This window comes from Danio rerio, chromosome 7 (genome assembly GCF_049306965.1).
Source record: "Danio rerio strain Tuebingen ecotype United States chromosome 7, GRCz12tu, whole genome shotgun sequence".
Taxonomy (NCBI): Eukaryota; Metazoa; Chordata; class Actinopteri; order Cypriniformes; family Danionidae; genus Danio; species Danio rerio.
Genome location: NC_133182.1, coordinates 75855001 through 75870454, shown reverse-complemented (window position 1 = coordinate 75870454; position 15454 = coordinate 75855001). Strand labels below are relative to the sequence as shown.

At 36.2% G+C, this 15454-nt stretch overlaps 1 protein-coding gene across 2 annotated transcripts in view; it reads left to right on the top strand.

Annotated features, from left to right (window-relative positions):
* adgra3 (adhesion G protein-coupled receptor A3) overlaps window positions 1-15454 on the top strand; it is a 67544-nt gene that overhangs the window by 21895 nt on the left and 30195 nt on the right. For both annotated transcript variants that reach the window (XR_012382249.1, NM_001302224.1), the window contains exon 3: window positions 6240-6311. Coding sequence is in view for 1 of the 2 variants with exons in the window: in NM_001302224.1 (NP_001289153.1) it covers window positions 6240-6311 (72 nt within the window). In the remaining variant the exon portion in view is untranslated. The remainder of the gene's footprint in view (window positions 1-6239; window positions 6312-15454) is intronic.

Genomic DNA, 15454 nt, shown 5'->3' with positions numbered 1-15454 from the left:
GACAAAGTGACGGTGTTTACATGGACATCTGTAGTCGAATTATTTGCCATGACCGTGACACAGCTTCAAAAATTCGTTTCAAACCGGAAATACGAATTTGCTTGAAATAACGCAAAAACAACCAATTTACACTTTTTAGTGAAATATAGGTGACTTAATAGTGTTTTTAGCAGTGTGGGACACATATACGACTGTCAACAGCTCAAAAAATGTGTTTTGGTGTTTTGTGACCCTTTAATATATATATATATATATATATATATATATATATATATATATATATATTAAAATATATGGGCCGTTATCGGTGTTAATCATCTCCATTAATCGACTCATCGCGCAATAAAAAAAAAAATCACATTTTAAGATTAAAAGGCTGAAATGCCATCAGTCTACAGAGATTTCCCAGTATTTGTTTGTTGCAATCGGGAGATCACAATCTTACTATGGTATAAATACAGCACTACAACACACAAAGCAGAGAGATCATTCACCTGTTATTAATGATTTGATCAGCTGTAGTTTGAAATGACGCTGATTTTCTCTTAGGGCTTATTATGCGGTCACTTAGGTCATCTTGAGGATGAACATCATCAACCATCTTTGCTCAAAGACAGGCCAATGGCTGTCTCTCAGAAATTAAAAATATTTAATATAGGCACTATCCTTATAAATAAAATAAATTGTTGCAATCTGCACAACTACATTCTCAACTAAAAAAGCCCCAAAAGTACATTATTGTCCAACCGCAGCAATATTTGTCAAATTGTAGAGTGTCCTCAGCTTGTTGCTGTATGTGTGTAGAGTAATACACAAGGGTGAAGGGTTAAGAGGCTGGGCGAGTGCTTTTACTGAGAGAATATCGCACGGCTATCAGCCAATCAGATTCAAGAACCAGACAGAACTGCTGTATAAATGTGTGTGTGTGTATGTATTTTTATTAATATTAATATTAGTTGATGAAACAAGCTAAAAACTTTTGACCTGCTTTTTTCACTTCACACTCGAAACGTTGCATTAAATCTATATTTTTTTACTACAGTTTCATAAGCACCATGACCATCTAACCACTGTCGCCATTCGTATAAAACTCGTTTTATAATGTACAAGTCATACCACTATAGGTAGAAGTCAGCTCGGCCCTCATTTCAGTTTCCCGAGTCCTGCTCTCTCCTACAAGTGATCTGGGAATCATCTCAGCCAACAAAGAAACAAATGGACGCTCGGCTTGCGTTTTGCATGAATGCAAAAGAAATTGATGTGGGTTACAGTTGTGATTGTAGTTGAACCCTGCGTTCCAGCAACTAGTAGAGCTTGTCGTCTTGAGTAATGTTCGAAGAACTGAAAGCTAACAACTGGAGCGTTTCAGCCAGTTGCTAAGACTCAATCTGTGCATAATTCTGTGTATAATGCCAGGGAATTCTTGCCTCTTCTTATGTTGGGGGAAAACGATACAGTTGAGGGGATAAAGAGCTAAACCCTTGTCTTTATAACACATTGGAAGTGTAAACATCTTTGATCTTCGCATGCTTTGAAAGCCCGAGGAATTCATCTTGCAGTCTCTTGACGGGTTTTTCTGCGTCTGGGCTTTTCAGCTGATGGCACAGTTACCTTCCAGTGCTGCTCCCTGTGTGCCTTCTCTGGCTTTTCGGTTTTCATGCTTCTCTCTCGCCACGATCCCTTCAGCGCAGAGCAGAGCGCTGCTTTTGTCATTCTAATGACTGGAGTTGAAGCCAGAGATGTCAGCAGTCTGATTCACACTTTATATTCTCTGCACTGACTCTTTGTCTCTGTGTTTGAAATGTATATGTGCATTCTTGAAGAATTGGTGAAAGCAATTTTCTTGCATGACTCATGCAGTGAAAGGTCCCTTGAAATTAAAATACAAATTTTTAGATATTATTTTTAAGGATATCTGGTAACTAGTGTGCTCCTAATCAGTAAAAAAAAATTGTGTTTAGAAAATAATTTAAACCTGATATAAACATCCAAAGCTTGCAGTTCGTCACTTCCGCCTAAATATATCAACCTTTTTTTCCCTACGTCACCGCATACTTCAGTTTCTCACCAAATCTCCTGACCAATCAAATACTTTCTAGTGTCTGACATGCCCCGCCCCCTTCAAGACGCTTCTTGTTTGCTTTTCATTTGCTGTGCTTGAGCTCAAGCACTCGAAAAACGCTATTGGCTATAAACATGAAATACTGTTGGTGTTTTTTGAAAGGGGATGTCCCACCCTCTCTTCATTTCTATGTTGTGATTGCATTAAACATCGAATATTTTTTTTTGTGACATTTTCTCAGAATTGCATTTTTCTCCTCAAAATTGTAAGTATTTTTTCTTATTTATGACATTTTTTTTGTCTCAGATTTGGATTTTTTCCCCTTAAAACTGCAACTATTTTGCTTTATTTGTGGCTTTTATTCTCAGAATTAGACTTTTCTTCTTAAAATTGCAACTATTTGCTTTAACTTGTGCCTATTTTATTTAGAAATTGGACTTATCACCTCGACATTTGCAACTATTTGGTTTTATTTGTGGCTTTTATTCTCAGAATTAGACTTTTCTTCTTAAAATTGCAACTATTTGCTTTAACTTGTGCCTATTTTATTTAGAAATTGGACTTTTCTCCTCGACATTTGCAACTATTTGGTTTTATTTGTGGCTTTTTGTCATAGAAATCGACTTTTTTTTTCCTCAAAATTGCAATATTTTGTTTTTATTTGTGGCTTTTTTCTCCTATATATTGAACATTTCTCTCCAAAATTGCACTTCACGGCACCTTTAAGAGCACAGTGTGTTTTTTGGCCTCTAGAGGGTGTGTAGTCACAACAAACAAAGGTGTATTTTGATGATGCAGTGACTGAGTTTGGAATCATGGGAGTTGTGGTCTTCATTACGTCCTATGGCACTCCTGCAGAACTCATGTTTCAGTACTTCATCTTAGATTACTGTAAAACATTATATCAGGTCTTCCTCAATCACCAATAGTTGGTACAAAATGCTGCAGCAAGGCTGCTGTCTGGGGCAAAGAAATATGATCGCGTTACTCCAAATTTAGCCTCGCTCCATTGGCTCCCAGTTCATTTTAGAATTTGGTTTAAAAGTCATGTGAAATTCAAATAAACTTTAGATGTTAGATTTAAAGAAACCTATTAGCTAGTGTGCTCCAAAACACTGGGAAAATTTGTGTTTGGAAAATATAAACCTGATATAAAGCTTGCAGTTTGTCACTTTCACCTAAATATATCAACCTTTTTTTTTTCCACGTCACCGCATACTTCATTTGCTTTTCATTTGCTGTGCTTGATCTCAACCACTCGAAAAACGCTGTTGGCTGTAAATACGAAATACTATTGGCTGTTTTTTTTAAAGGGGAGGAGCTTCTCAATGTCCAACTAACCCAGCCGGCACTCGAACCACTGATCTTTTTGCTGTGAGTTGACAGTGCTAACCACTAAGCCACTGTGTCACTGTGCCGGAATATTAATACTGAAATTTGACAACACAACTTATGAAAATGCCACATTTGATGGTCTGTCTTGAAGTTTCTTAAGAGCACTGAGATCTTTTTGAATGTGCTGTTTTCCCCCTTTTTCCCCTCAGACCCCCAGCTCTTGTGCAAAGGTTATGCGCAGAGCTACAGAGACGCGTGTTTGTCTTTCCACTCCAGAGATCTGCCCACTGTGACCCACAGCTCCACCAGCTCTTCTCTCTACAAACATTTCACACCGGAAGAAGAGGCTTTCTCATGTGCTATTCATGTACTTTCTCACTATCAGCCTCAGAAATAGTTTTCACACCTATTTGAAATATTGTTTTGCACATTTCAAAGGTCTTCCAAACTTTTTCGACCGACTTTCTGCAGGGTGACCAAAAAGTTACTGTGATTTTTATTTTTTTTTATTTTAATAAATTTGCATGTAAAGATTATTATCTGCTGTTGTTGATGTATCATTACCAAATCAAGGCAAAAAAGCCTGCTTCCAAATCCCCTCGAGCATTTTTGCGAAATAATAAAAGGATTTTTATTTGAAATTTGGCATTTCCATTCCATCATATGTTTCTCATGCGATAATAAACTCTGTTGTAGCAAACATTACAGCCATGTGACCAATCAGATGTGTCTATTATGCTTGCATTATTTACTGTTGTTTGCTAGGTTACCAATACTACAGTCAGCCCCTCTGACAACTTAATGGAAAAGCATTTTTTTGCTTTCTTTCTTTCCGTCATTCCTTCCTTGTTTCCTTTCTTTTTCTTTCTTTCTTTCTTTCCGTCCTTCCTTCTTTCCTTTATTTATTTCCATCCTTCCTTCTTTTTGTTCTTCTGTCCTTCCTTCCTTTCTGTTCTTTCTTCCTTCCATACTTCCTCCTTCAGCCACTCCAACAACTCAATGGAAAAGTACCTTATTTGCATTTTGGATTTTTTAAATCATTTTTGTGAACTTTCCATCCTTTTTGTGTTTATTTTTGTCTTTTCTTCCTTCCCTCCATCTTTTTGTCCTTCTATCCTTCCATTTTCCCTTCTTTCTTTCTGTCCTACCTTTCTTTATTCCATCCTTCTTTCCTTCCTTTTTTATTTTTCCTTCCTTCCTTCCTTCCTTCCTTCCTTCCTTTTGTCCTTCCTTCCTTCCTTTTGTCCATCCTAACTTCCTTCCTTTTTTGCAAACTTTTCACCTTTTTGTGTTTTTATTCTGTTTTCCTTTCGTCCTTCATTCATTCGGTCCTTCTTTTTGTCCATCTTTCCATCCTTCTTTTTTTCTTCTTTCTTTCCATCCTACCTTCCTTCTTTCTGTCCTTTTTTCCTTCCTTCTTATCTTTTTTGTCCTTCTTTCTGTCCCTCTACCTTCCTTTCCTCCCTTTGTGTTTATTTCTGCCTTCCTTCAGTCCTTTCTTCCTTCCGTCTGTCCTTCCTTTTGTACTTCCTATTGTCCTTCCTTCTTTTTTCTTTCCATCCTTACTTCCTTCCCTTATTTTCCTTCTTTCTTTCTGTCCTACCTTCCTTCTTTCCATCCTTCTTCCAGTCCTTCTTTCCTTTTTTCCTTTTATCTGTTCTTCCTTCCTTCTTTTTGCCCTTCCGACCTTCCTTTCTTTTTTGCAAACTTTCCACCCTTTCTTTCTTCCTCCATTCTTCTTTCTTTCTTTTTCTTTCTTTCTTTCTTTCTTTCTTTCTTTCTTTCTTTCTTTCTTTCTTTCTTTCTTTCTTTCTTTCTTTCTTTCCATCCTTTTTTCCTTCTTTCTTTCCATCCTACCTTCCTTCTTTCTGTCCCATTTTCCTTTTTTCTTCCTTTCCTTTTTTTCCTTTTTTTCTGTCCTTCCTTCCTTTCTTTTTTGCAAACTCTCCACCATTTTTGGGTTTATTTCTGTCCTCCTTTCTTCCACCCTTCTTTCCATCCTTCTCTTTTTTCCTTCTTTCTTTTCATCCTAACTTTCTTCTTTCTGTCCTTCCTTGCTTGCTTTTTCAGTGACTCTATCAACCTAATCAAAAATACCAAATTAAACTTTGGGATTTTTTTCTTCTTCCTATTTCGTGAACTTTGAAAACAGTTGCTTCACGTTAGAATGAAAACCTGGCTATTGGCATGACCTCAGTCCACCTCTCTCTGTCTCTATTTTGCCCTGTTTTGTGATCCTCAATTCCACCCTCAAACCACAAGCAGCTCGACATCAAAAGCGGCTCGCGATTAGTCAGGATCCCGTTTTGATCAGGACGAGCTGACTAGCGCAGGTGTGGGCTCAGGTAGCCTTTCAACTCATCCGCCCTTTCTCTGTTGCATTCTGGGATTTTTTTTTTTTTTTGCACATTTATTCACCAGTGGTGGTCCTAAATTATGCATTGGGCTTTTGCTGCAGCCGTTTTCCAGTGGTCACTCTTAGATTATACTACGACAGATTTTTTTTTTTTGTAATTGATGTATAATATAGTGCAGTACATCAGGATATTATTGAATTACTTAAATTGAATTACAGCGCTTGAAGTCTCCAATCCGCATGTTATGTTACACTGCGAAACGAGAGTGATTTATTATGGTGTGCCCTTCGCTTCAGCATGTCAAAGCATCAAAAGAGTTGCGCCTTTTCCCCACCGGCGTGTTTTCTGAGTTTTGAATAACCTGTTATTATGGGGATGGGTTGGCGCAGTTTTGCTCATGTTTGAAATTAACCCAAAGCCTTTTTTTTTTTAAGTGTTTGATTGTGTTCACCATCTAAAATTTATTTTATTTTTTTCTATTCCAGAGACATAAAGAACAACATAATCACACATATTGAGCCAGGAGCCTTTTATGGACTTTTCTCCCTCAAAAGATTGTGAGTATTTTTCTGCCATGCTTGTAGGGATGTGTGTGTGTGCGTGTGTGTGTGTGCGTGTGTGTGTGTGCGTGTGTGTGTGTGCGTGTGTGTGTGTGCGTGTGTGTGTGTGTGTGTGTGTGTGCGTGTGTGTGTGTGTGTGTGTGTGTGTGTGTGTGTGTGCGTGTGTGTGTGTGTGTTTGTGTGTGTTTGTGTGTGTTTGTGTGTGTGTGTGTGTGTGTGTGTGTGTGTGTTTGTGTGTGTTTGTGTGTGTTTTTGTGTGTGTGTTTGTGTGTGTGTTTGTGTGTGTGTGTGCATGCGTGCGTGATTATTTCTTTTCATTTTTTATTATTTTCCAAATGATGTTTGACAGAGCAAGGAGATTTTCACAGTATGTCTGATAATATTTTTTCTTCTGGGGAAAGTCTTATTTGTTTTATTTCAGCTAGAATAAAAGCAGTTTTTAATTTTTTTAAAACTATTTTAAGGTCAGAATTTTTAGCCCCTTTAAGCTATATATTTTTCCGATAGTCTACAGAATAAACCATCATTATACAATAACCTGCCTAATTACCCAAACCTGCCTAGTTAACCTGATTAACCCAGTTAAGCCTTTAAATGTCACTTTAAGGTTTATACTAGTGAATATGAATATCTAGTCAAATATTATTTACTGTCATCATGGCAAAGATAACATAAATCAGGTAAAAGAAATGAGTTATTAAAACTATTGCGTTTAGAAATGTGTGTCTCTGTTATGATGCATTCACACCAGATGTGGAAGAAGCATCAAGCGCGAGTGATTTGCATGTTAAGTCAATGCAAAGACGCAAATAGACATCCTGCGGCGCAATATGCACGAATGAGGTCACACAAATGTCGCATTTCGCACGAATGAAGCAGCGCGAGTTGAGCGTTTCGCACGAATCGCTCAAGTTCATTCATTCATTCAGTTTCTTGTTGGCTTAGTCGCCACAGCGGAATGAACCGCCAACTTATCCACCAAGTTTTTACGCAGCGGATGCCCTTCCAGCCGCAACCCATCTCCAGGAAACATCCACACACACATTTAATTCAATTCAATTCAATTCAGCTTTATTTGTATAGCGCTTTTACAATGTAGATTGTGTCAAAGCAGCTTCACATAAATGGTCATAGTAACTGGAACAGTGTGGTTCAGGTTTTAGTGTTTAAGTTCAGTTCAGTTCAGTTTAGCTCAGTTCAGTGTGATTTAATCATTACTGAGAGTTCAAACACTGAAGAGCAAATTCATCGATTCGTAGCTCTACCAATCCTGAACCATGCGAGGCAGTGGCGACAGCGGAGAGGGAAAAAAAACTTCACCTGATGGGAGTGAAGAAAAAAAAACCTTGAGAGAACCAGACTCAGTTGGGCACGACCATTTTAATTTCTCCACTGGCCAAAAGTCTTGTGCAGAGCTTCATTCGCCGTGGTTTAGGCTGGAAGATGGCCTCAGCGAAGACTCGTCTGTCCCTGGAGCGTTGCTGGAATCAGACTCATGATTTACACCCACACTCATAAACTACGGACAATTTAGCCTACCCAATTCACCGGTACCACATGTCTTTGGACTATGGGGGAACCCGGAGGAAACCCACGCGAAGGCAGGGAGAACATGCAAACTCCACACAGAAACGCCAACTGAGCCGAGGTTCGAACCAGCGACCCAGCGACCTTCTTCTTGCTGTGAGGCGACAGCACTACCTACTGCGCCATTGCTTCGCCCCATCACTCAAGTTTGAAAATCTAAACTCCATGCTGCATTAACCAATCAGGAGCTTTCTCTTGTAGGGCCGTGCTTATGATGTGGCGCCTGTTGTTAGTGTCCTGGGGCGAAATCCTCCAGCTGACACCGGACAACAGTTAATCAAACTGGGCTCGGCTCAGTCGGAAGCACCGCTAGAAGCCTCCATCATTCAGGTTAAGTTTCTGGAGGAGTTGAGGAACTCACAGAGCTGGGTGCACCTCTGAAAGGATCAAGTGGACTCAGACACGGCTCCAAGTGAATCAACGCTGTTTTTCAGCCTTCATAAACACAGCTATTCTCTCAATAAAATCCATGTTAGTCATTTAGATACAAAGCTACAGTCACCAGGCAGACAGAAGCCCTGCCTATGACGCGTATCCGCATCTTTGCTCGGTTAATTTGACGCGCGAATGAAGTGAGTAAACTCAAAACTCATCATCAAACGCATCTATTTACGCACGAATAGCAAGATTTATCCACGTCTGGTGTGAACACAGCATTAAACAGAAATTGACGAAAAATAAAGGGGGGGGGGGTGTCTAGTAATTCTGACTTCAACTGTATATATATATATATATACATATATATATATACATATATATATATATATATATATATATATATATATATATATATATATATATATATGTATATATATATATGTATATATATATATGTATATATATATATGTATATATATATATATATATATATATATATATATATATATATGTATATATATATATGTATATATATATGTATGTGTGTATATATGTATGTGTGTATATATATATGTATATATATATGTATGTGTGTATATATATATATGTATGTGTGTGTGTAATATAATATATAATATTTATAAATATAAAATACATAACATGTATATAACATATATATTATATGCAATGCATTATTTATAAATATTATTTATAATATAATAATATAATAATATATATATATATTAAAAGCAAGTAAAATAGATTAAAACTAATGTTTCAAAGCTGTCCAACCGGTGCTCAACCTGCGGTCTGAGTGGGTCCTAACACCCCAGTATAGTGATGGGGACACTATACTGCTCAGTAAGCGCTAACTTTCAGATGACATGAGGGGTTTAACCCTGGCATCCTGGCCAAAATTGAGCACTGGCCTCCTAACCATCCCCATTTGATAATTGGCTCAATCACTCCTCTCCTTTCCACCAATCAGCTGGTGTGTGGTTTGGCACAATATGGCTGCCGTCACGTCATTCAGGTGGATGCTGCACACTGGTGGTGGATGAGGAGATTCTCCCCAATGTGTAAAGCACTTTGAGTGTCCAGAAAAGCGCTATATGAATGTAAGGAAATAATATGCTAAACTTTTTTTTTTATTACTTATTTTTTAAACTGTTATTGTTATTACTATTTGTGATTTTATTTACTTAGTTTATTTCCGTCGCAACATTTCACTGTAGGGCAAATGTATGTGATTGGATTTGACTCCATACAGTTTTCACCGTTGGGTGTATGTGTGTGCGCAAACACAGGGATAAGACTTCATCTTTCGGCAGTTCTTCACTCCAGATGGACGATGTCCAGACAACTCCCTGCACAGCATGACTGATGCTATCTGCTTTAACATGCCAGTGGTTGTGTGTCTGTTCATGAACTATTGAAAGCAAGAGACCCTTAGGAGGAAAGAAAGGAGAGTTTTTCCTTTGTTTTGTGCCGAGTAAAGTAAGTGGAGTGTGCATGTGTTGAGCGGTGGGTTATATATGTTGCGTGTATGGCACAGTCGTGTAATCTGACTCAGTCCTTGCCAATATAAACTGCTCCTTGGCTGGCTAAATGGAGAAAGTATGCTGCTCCCCTGGAAAAGAATCGCAATCGTCCGATCTTTTGAGAGAGCACACAAGCTTTATAACTCAAGTTACTCAGCCAACACCAGAGAAGAAAATGGTGAAGTTTCCAGGCCTCTCATTTATAAATATGGAGCATATATGTACAAATCAAGGGGTGGGAATGTATGTATACTGTAAAAAAGTAGTAGTAGTAAGAGTAGTTAGTGTACTTTAAAGTCCTCATGAACCCGAAGTTGAGACCATTTTTCAAATTGTGACGCAGTTCCTAGAGAAACTGAATATTAAATGAGAAAACAGTGGGTGTGGCTTGTTTTTTTACTGCGAGCTGATTGGATGTCGTAAAGTAGGCATTTCATTCAGAAAGATTGGGAAATGGGTTTCGGAGTGAAAACCTAACAGACTCCTCCTGCTCACCATTTCTGTTTGTTGTCAAAACTGACAGCTGGAGGGGCGTGGTTAAGTATTTTATCCCCGCCCAAAACCTCAGACAGATGTCTGTGAATTAAACTGAAAAGATACAGGAAGTGCCTTTTCAGGTCTCAATTTTAGATTACAAGGGCAAACAGTTTTTTTGTCTTAATGACATGCACAGATGAATTGCTAACCACAAAACTTGCAATGTGAGGTAACAAAATCAATATCACTAGTTTTTATTTCATATGTATTTTAAAGAAGTGAGTAAACCTGTTGCCTTTAAAGCAGCAAGCTGACTTTACTTTAAAAGTTGAGTGAATCTGTTGTAACTTGGAACCCAGAAAGTAAATTCAAAGACGAAAGTTAGAATCGGGTCTAGGGTTGGGCAATGTTGACCAGTTTGGCTTCGTACTAGGCATGGGCCGGTATAAGATTCTGACGGTATGATAACCTTGGATAAAAATATCACGGTTTCACGGTATTGTGATTACTGCTCTAAACTATATTCTTTTTAAACGTCTGGGTAAAAAAACATTTAAACCCAGTATATTATTATTATTATTATTATTATTATTATTATTATTGTATATTTTATTTTTGAGAAACATTTAAAATGTTTTGGAGCAGTAAAAGTGTCAGGCTAAATGAATTATTGAATTTTGCTGTCATCATTTGTTTCAAAAACAGATTTATTTACAATTTAAAACATCGTCTTTTCTGCTGGACATATTATTGTCCTAAAAAATAAAAAAATAATAAAAAAACGTACATAAAAAATTTTTTACACATACTTTAGGAACGGTATTGCAGAAATTTTTGACTGTTTTAAAACATTGATTTTTCCAAACCGCAGTTTACCTTAAAGATGGTTATAGTCCCATGCCTACTTCGTACAATGTTTAATGTGAAAAATCCCAATGGACGATAGCATCATCACGACAGTAAATTAATTATTTATGAATAATTAATACATTTTTAACTAATTAATTATTTGTAGCCTAGTGTTTCAACTACCTGACCTACATGGTCTTTGTTTTCCCCCTAAACGAATTGTTAATAATTAAAGATAAGTTACACACAAATGACCACCTGTCCATCACTTTTTCCACGGGACTCTGGCATGAATAGGCAGAGTGATCTGTGTCGCTATAATGGCGTCGACAAACTTGGTTGGTAAAAAAGGTGCACAACCAATAGCAAACAAACCAACAGTATCTGAGGTTTTAGCTAGGATTACTAACAGGGCTCAACAATAAAGTCGAGCGTGAAAAGACGCTCGGAATCGTCACTGGCCCCTATCAGTGATAAATGAGCACATTATTATTTTTTTTTTCGTAACCTGGTAACAATCACTATAGCAAAAACATGGCAACAACAAACCATGAGGTTAAAAGAAAATGTCTGTTTATAAAGTCTTGGAAGAAGAAAATTACATGGGTACAAAATTTTAAAAAATGTAAAAAAAAAATTATATAAAAGTTTTTTGTAAAAATAATTTAGAATTGCAATAAAATAGCAGCACATTTTCCACACTGCTCTTTTGTTTGCATAAAATCTTGAGTTTTGCTCATTGTACATTTATTAACATTTTTAAAATGTTTAAATTCTACATTCACAGACATTATTTTACCACATTATTTAAAATATGTGGCTAACTTTTTTTTATTTTTGGTTGGGCCAGTGAAAACTTTGGCAGGGCAAGTAAAAATCTCAACCACTGGCCCGATCGGCCCAGTAGAAAAAATCCTTGGCGTTGAACCCTGACTAAGTACAAGCGTGAAAGTGAAAGATTAAAGCAGTGTGCTGACGCTGTGACACGTAACCTGATAGATTAAAAAAAAACGAAGAGTTGTTAGAGACCAGATGAATTTAACATCACGTTTAACAACTATAGAGAGATGCCATCCAGCAGTACATCCTTGATAAACTGTCTGATGTGCACTGCTCTCTGGGGTTTTGTGCTCAAAGTACCCGCTGACTGCTGGACCTCAGACGGGCACGTATGCTGCAGCGCATGACTTGTGCTTGTTTATGCCTGTATGTGCTTGGTCACATGATGTGTGTTTTCAGTGGGATAGTTTGGACTGAGATCTGTTCAGAAATGTTAGGTGAAACGACAGTGTAGACGTGGATCATTTTCATTCTAAAATGCCATTTGAAACTTAAGACGTATTAGTGTAAATGGGACCTGCTCGCGAGCTCGTTGCTGCTGTGACAGGAGCAGGGTGAGGATAGCAATGCCTACTCGGCTTCGTGATGTCTGTCGGCCATCAGTGATAGACGATGGCATCATCTATCAACCCAACCCTTATTGTGTCTAGATTTTGAGGTGTAAATTCCTAATTGTGCGCTTTAATGTCAGAATAACAAGGTATGAAGTCAGAAATTGAGGTTTAAATGTTGAAAGCGGAATGAGTTGAGTGAAATTATTTCTCATTTATTCTATTCACTTTATTGTAGAAATTAACTTATTTTTTATTTTTTGTATTTACTTTATTTTTGTATTTATTTTTTTTATTAATTAATATTTAATTATTTGTATTAATAGGGTATATGCCGAAGCATGCTAATGGGACTTTTAATTTGCCAGTAACCTGGGTTAAGCAATTTCGGTTTGCCATCGCAAAAACGGCACGTTTAAGGTCTGTTTTCTTTAAAAATCAGCGATTTCCACTGACTGAGTGATATCCAATATAAAGTGGGACTCAGATTGTACAAGAAGCCCTGCATTAAATTACATTTTCCCCTGCCATGTATTTATATAATGAGCATTTATTTTACCACAGTATATTCAATGGAGCTTCTGCGCTAGCCTACCGATTCTGACGGGCGAGTTGGTGTAAACTGATTGTATTTTAACTACATTACAACATCGATGCTGCAAAAGGCATCGTTTAAAATGGAAAAGTTTATCATCATGGGAACAGCACTAGCTCGGCATATACCCTATTAATACATTTTATTTATTTGTTTTTTTGTATTACTTATTTTGTATTTTTTGTATTCGTTTATTTTCTATTTTTGTGGGGAAGGTGTTGGTTTTGGTGGAGTGCATTATGTCTTTGTTTATATATTATTAATAGCTGTCTTGTGACTAAATGTACTCTGCTCTCTCGATGGCCCAAGAAATAATTCTCCTTCGGGAGATAAAGACTGATTAAATAATCGAAATAAAGATTTTAAAAGCAATCTGTGACAGAAACGACCTTCAATATAAATAATGCAGTATTTATAAATAGCATGTCTGCCATACAAAGAGATTAGAAATAAGCAATAAGGGATTTGAGGTTTATCCGCCAGAAAAAAAGACTAAAATGATGACTTCAGACTTTAAGCTTTTACTCAAATGATGCTTTAGACAATGAATAATAAGCATTCATTCCCTTTATCATATAGTCAAGCCTCACATTCCTGCAGTTAAGCCGTCTGGTATGACAAACCCTTCCATTTTCACTCAGTCACATGAGCCTGTGGGAAATACACACTGAAAAGTTGAGTGCAAGATAATGAAAAAAATTTATATTATGCTTACCAGTGTCCAGTGGTGTGAAGTAACAAATTACAAATCCTCAAATTACTGTAGTTGAGTAGTTTTTCTCAGGAATTGTATTTTACTAAGTAGTTTAAAAAATGTGTACTTTTACGTGCTCTTGAGTACATTTTTAGTGCAGTATCTGTACTTTTGCTCCACTACTTTCCTTCATCCTGCAGTCACTACTTTATTTTTTCTTTTCTATTGGAGGTTAAAAACAATTACGGTCAATAATATATAAAATCAATATATATAAAAAAATCAAAGGGGGGCTATATTCAGACTTCAACTATATATATATATATATATATATATATATATATATATATATATATATATATATATATATATATATATGTTATTATTCCTATCTTATCTGATTCATTATTTATATATATATATATATATATATATATATATATATATATATATATATATATATATATATATATATATATATATATATATAAATATAAATAATGAATCAGATAAGATAGGAATAATAACATTATAGATAAAAGTAACACATATTAGGCAAAAATACAGAGAATATATAAATACAAAATACGCAAAGGGTACAGCAGTAGAAAATAAAAATAATAAATGAATATAAAAAAATTAATAAAATAAATAAATAAATAAAAAAACAAACTCTCCGTTCATAACTTAGCCAGGGGCAGGGAAAACAAGTCAGCTATGTACTTGCATACATACATAAATTATAGTCATTTTAACAAGATAATAATCAGGCATTGGAGTCAGAAAACGCAAATCCTGAATAAATAATAATAAATGTTAATATGGTAAAAATGTAAAAAGTAGCAGAGGCTGCAATATCTGCTACCAGATCTATTTTCAGTTGTCAGATACCCACATGAAAATATACTGTAGTAGTTTATAGTAAATACTGTAGTGTTTTTAACCATACTGACGCTGACATCTTCAGTAGAGATAGAGAGGGTGCGCAATCAGCTGAAATGCTGCTAGAATTGGTCTTTATGTATGAGTAATGTACTGTATAGACTGCATCACCAAAAATGATTGAGGACATGTCCATGTGTTTTCCGATAAGTCCATATATTGATTATTGTGACAGGCCTGAATTACAAAAAAAAAAATACTGATGGTGGCAGTAAAAATAACACACTTAAGGACTGTAATGTTCAAAATTCAATGCATTTATTTATTTATTTATTTATTTATTTTTTGGATATCATGCTAATATTTCTATCTTTTATTTTCATCTGAATATTATTTATTATTTCTAACCTTCTCTTTAGGTGCTCTTAAATGCTGGCATGAAGTTTGTGATAAATCAAAGTGCTGTATTTTTTATGTCTCAACGCTTGTATGTCTGAAGTATGTGGCTTGACATTAAAGTGAGCGATTAAATGGGGTTTGGAGGCTTTTGCCAGAAAAACATGTTGCGTCCTGTCATGGAGCCGAGATTGACAGTAATAGCTGTGTTTTGTCTGGGATGTAATGGCAGTTTTGCTGTCAATAAAGAAAGTATATGTAGACAGGATGAGATGATTTCCTAATTGGTGTTTGGTGAGGTGTGTCTTTTGTTTTATAAGAGGTGTTTTTGTTGTAACAAATGCAGTCAT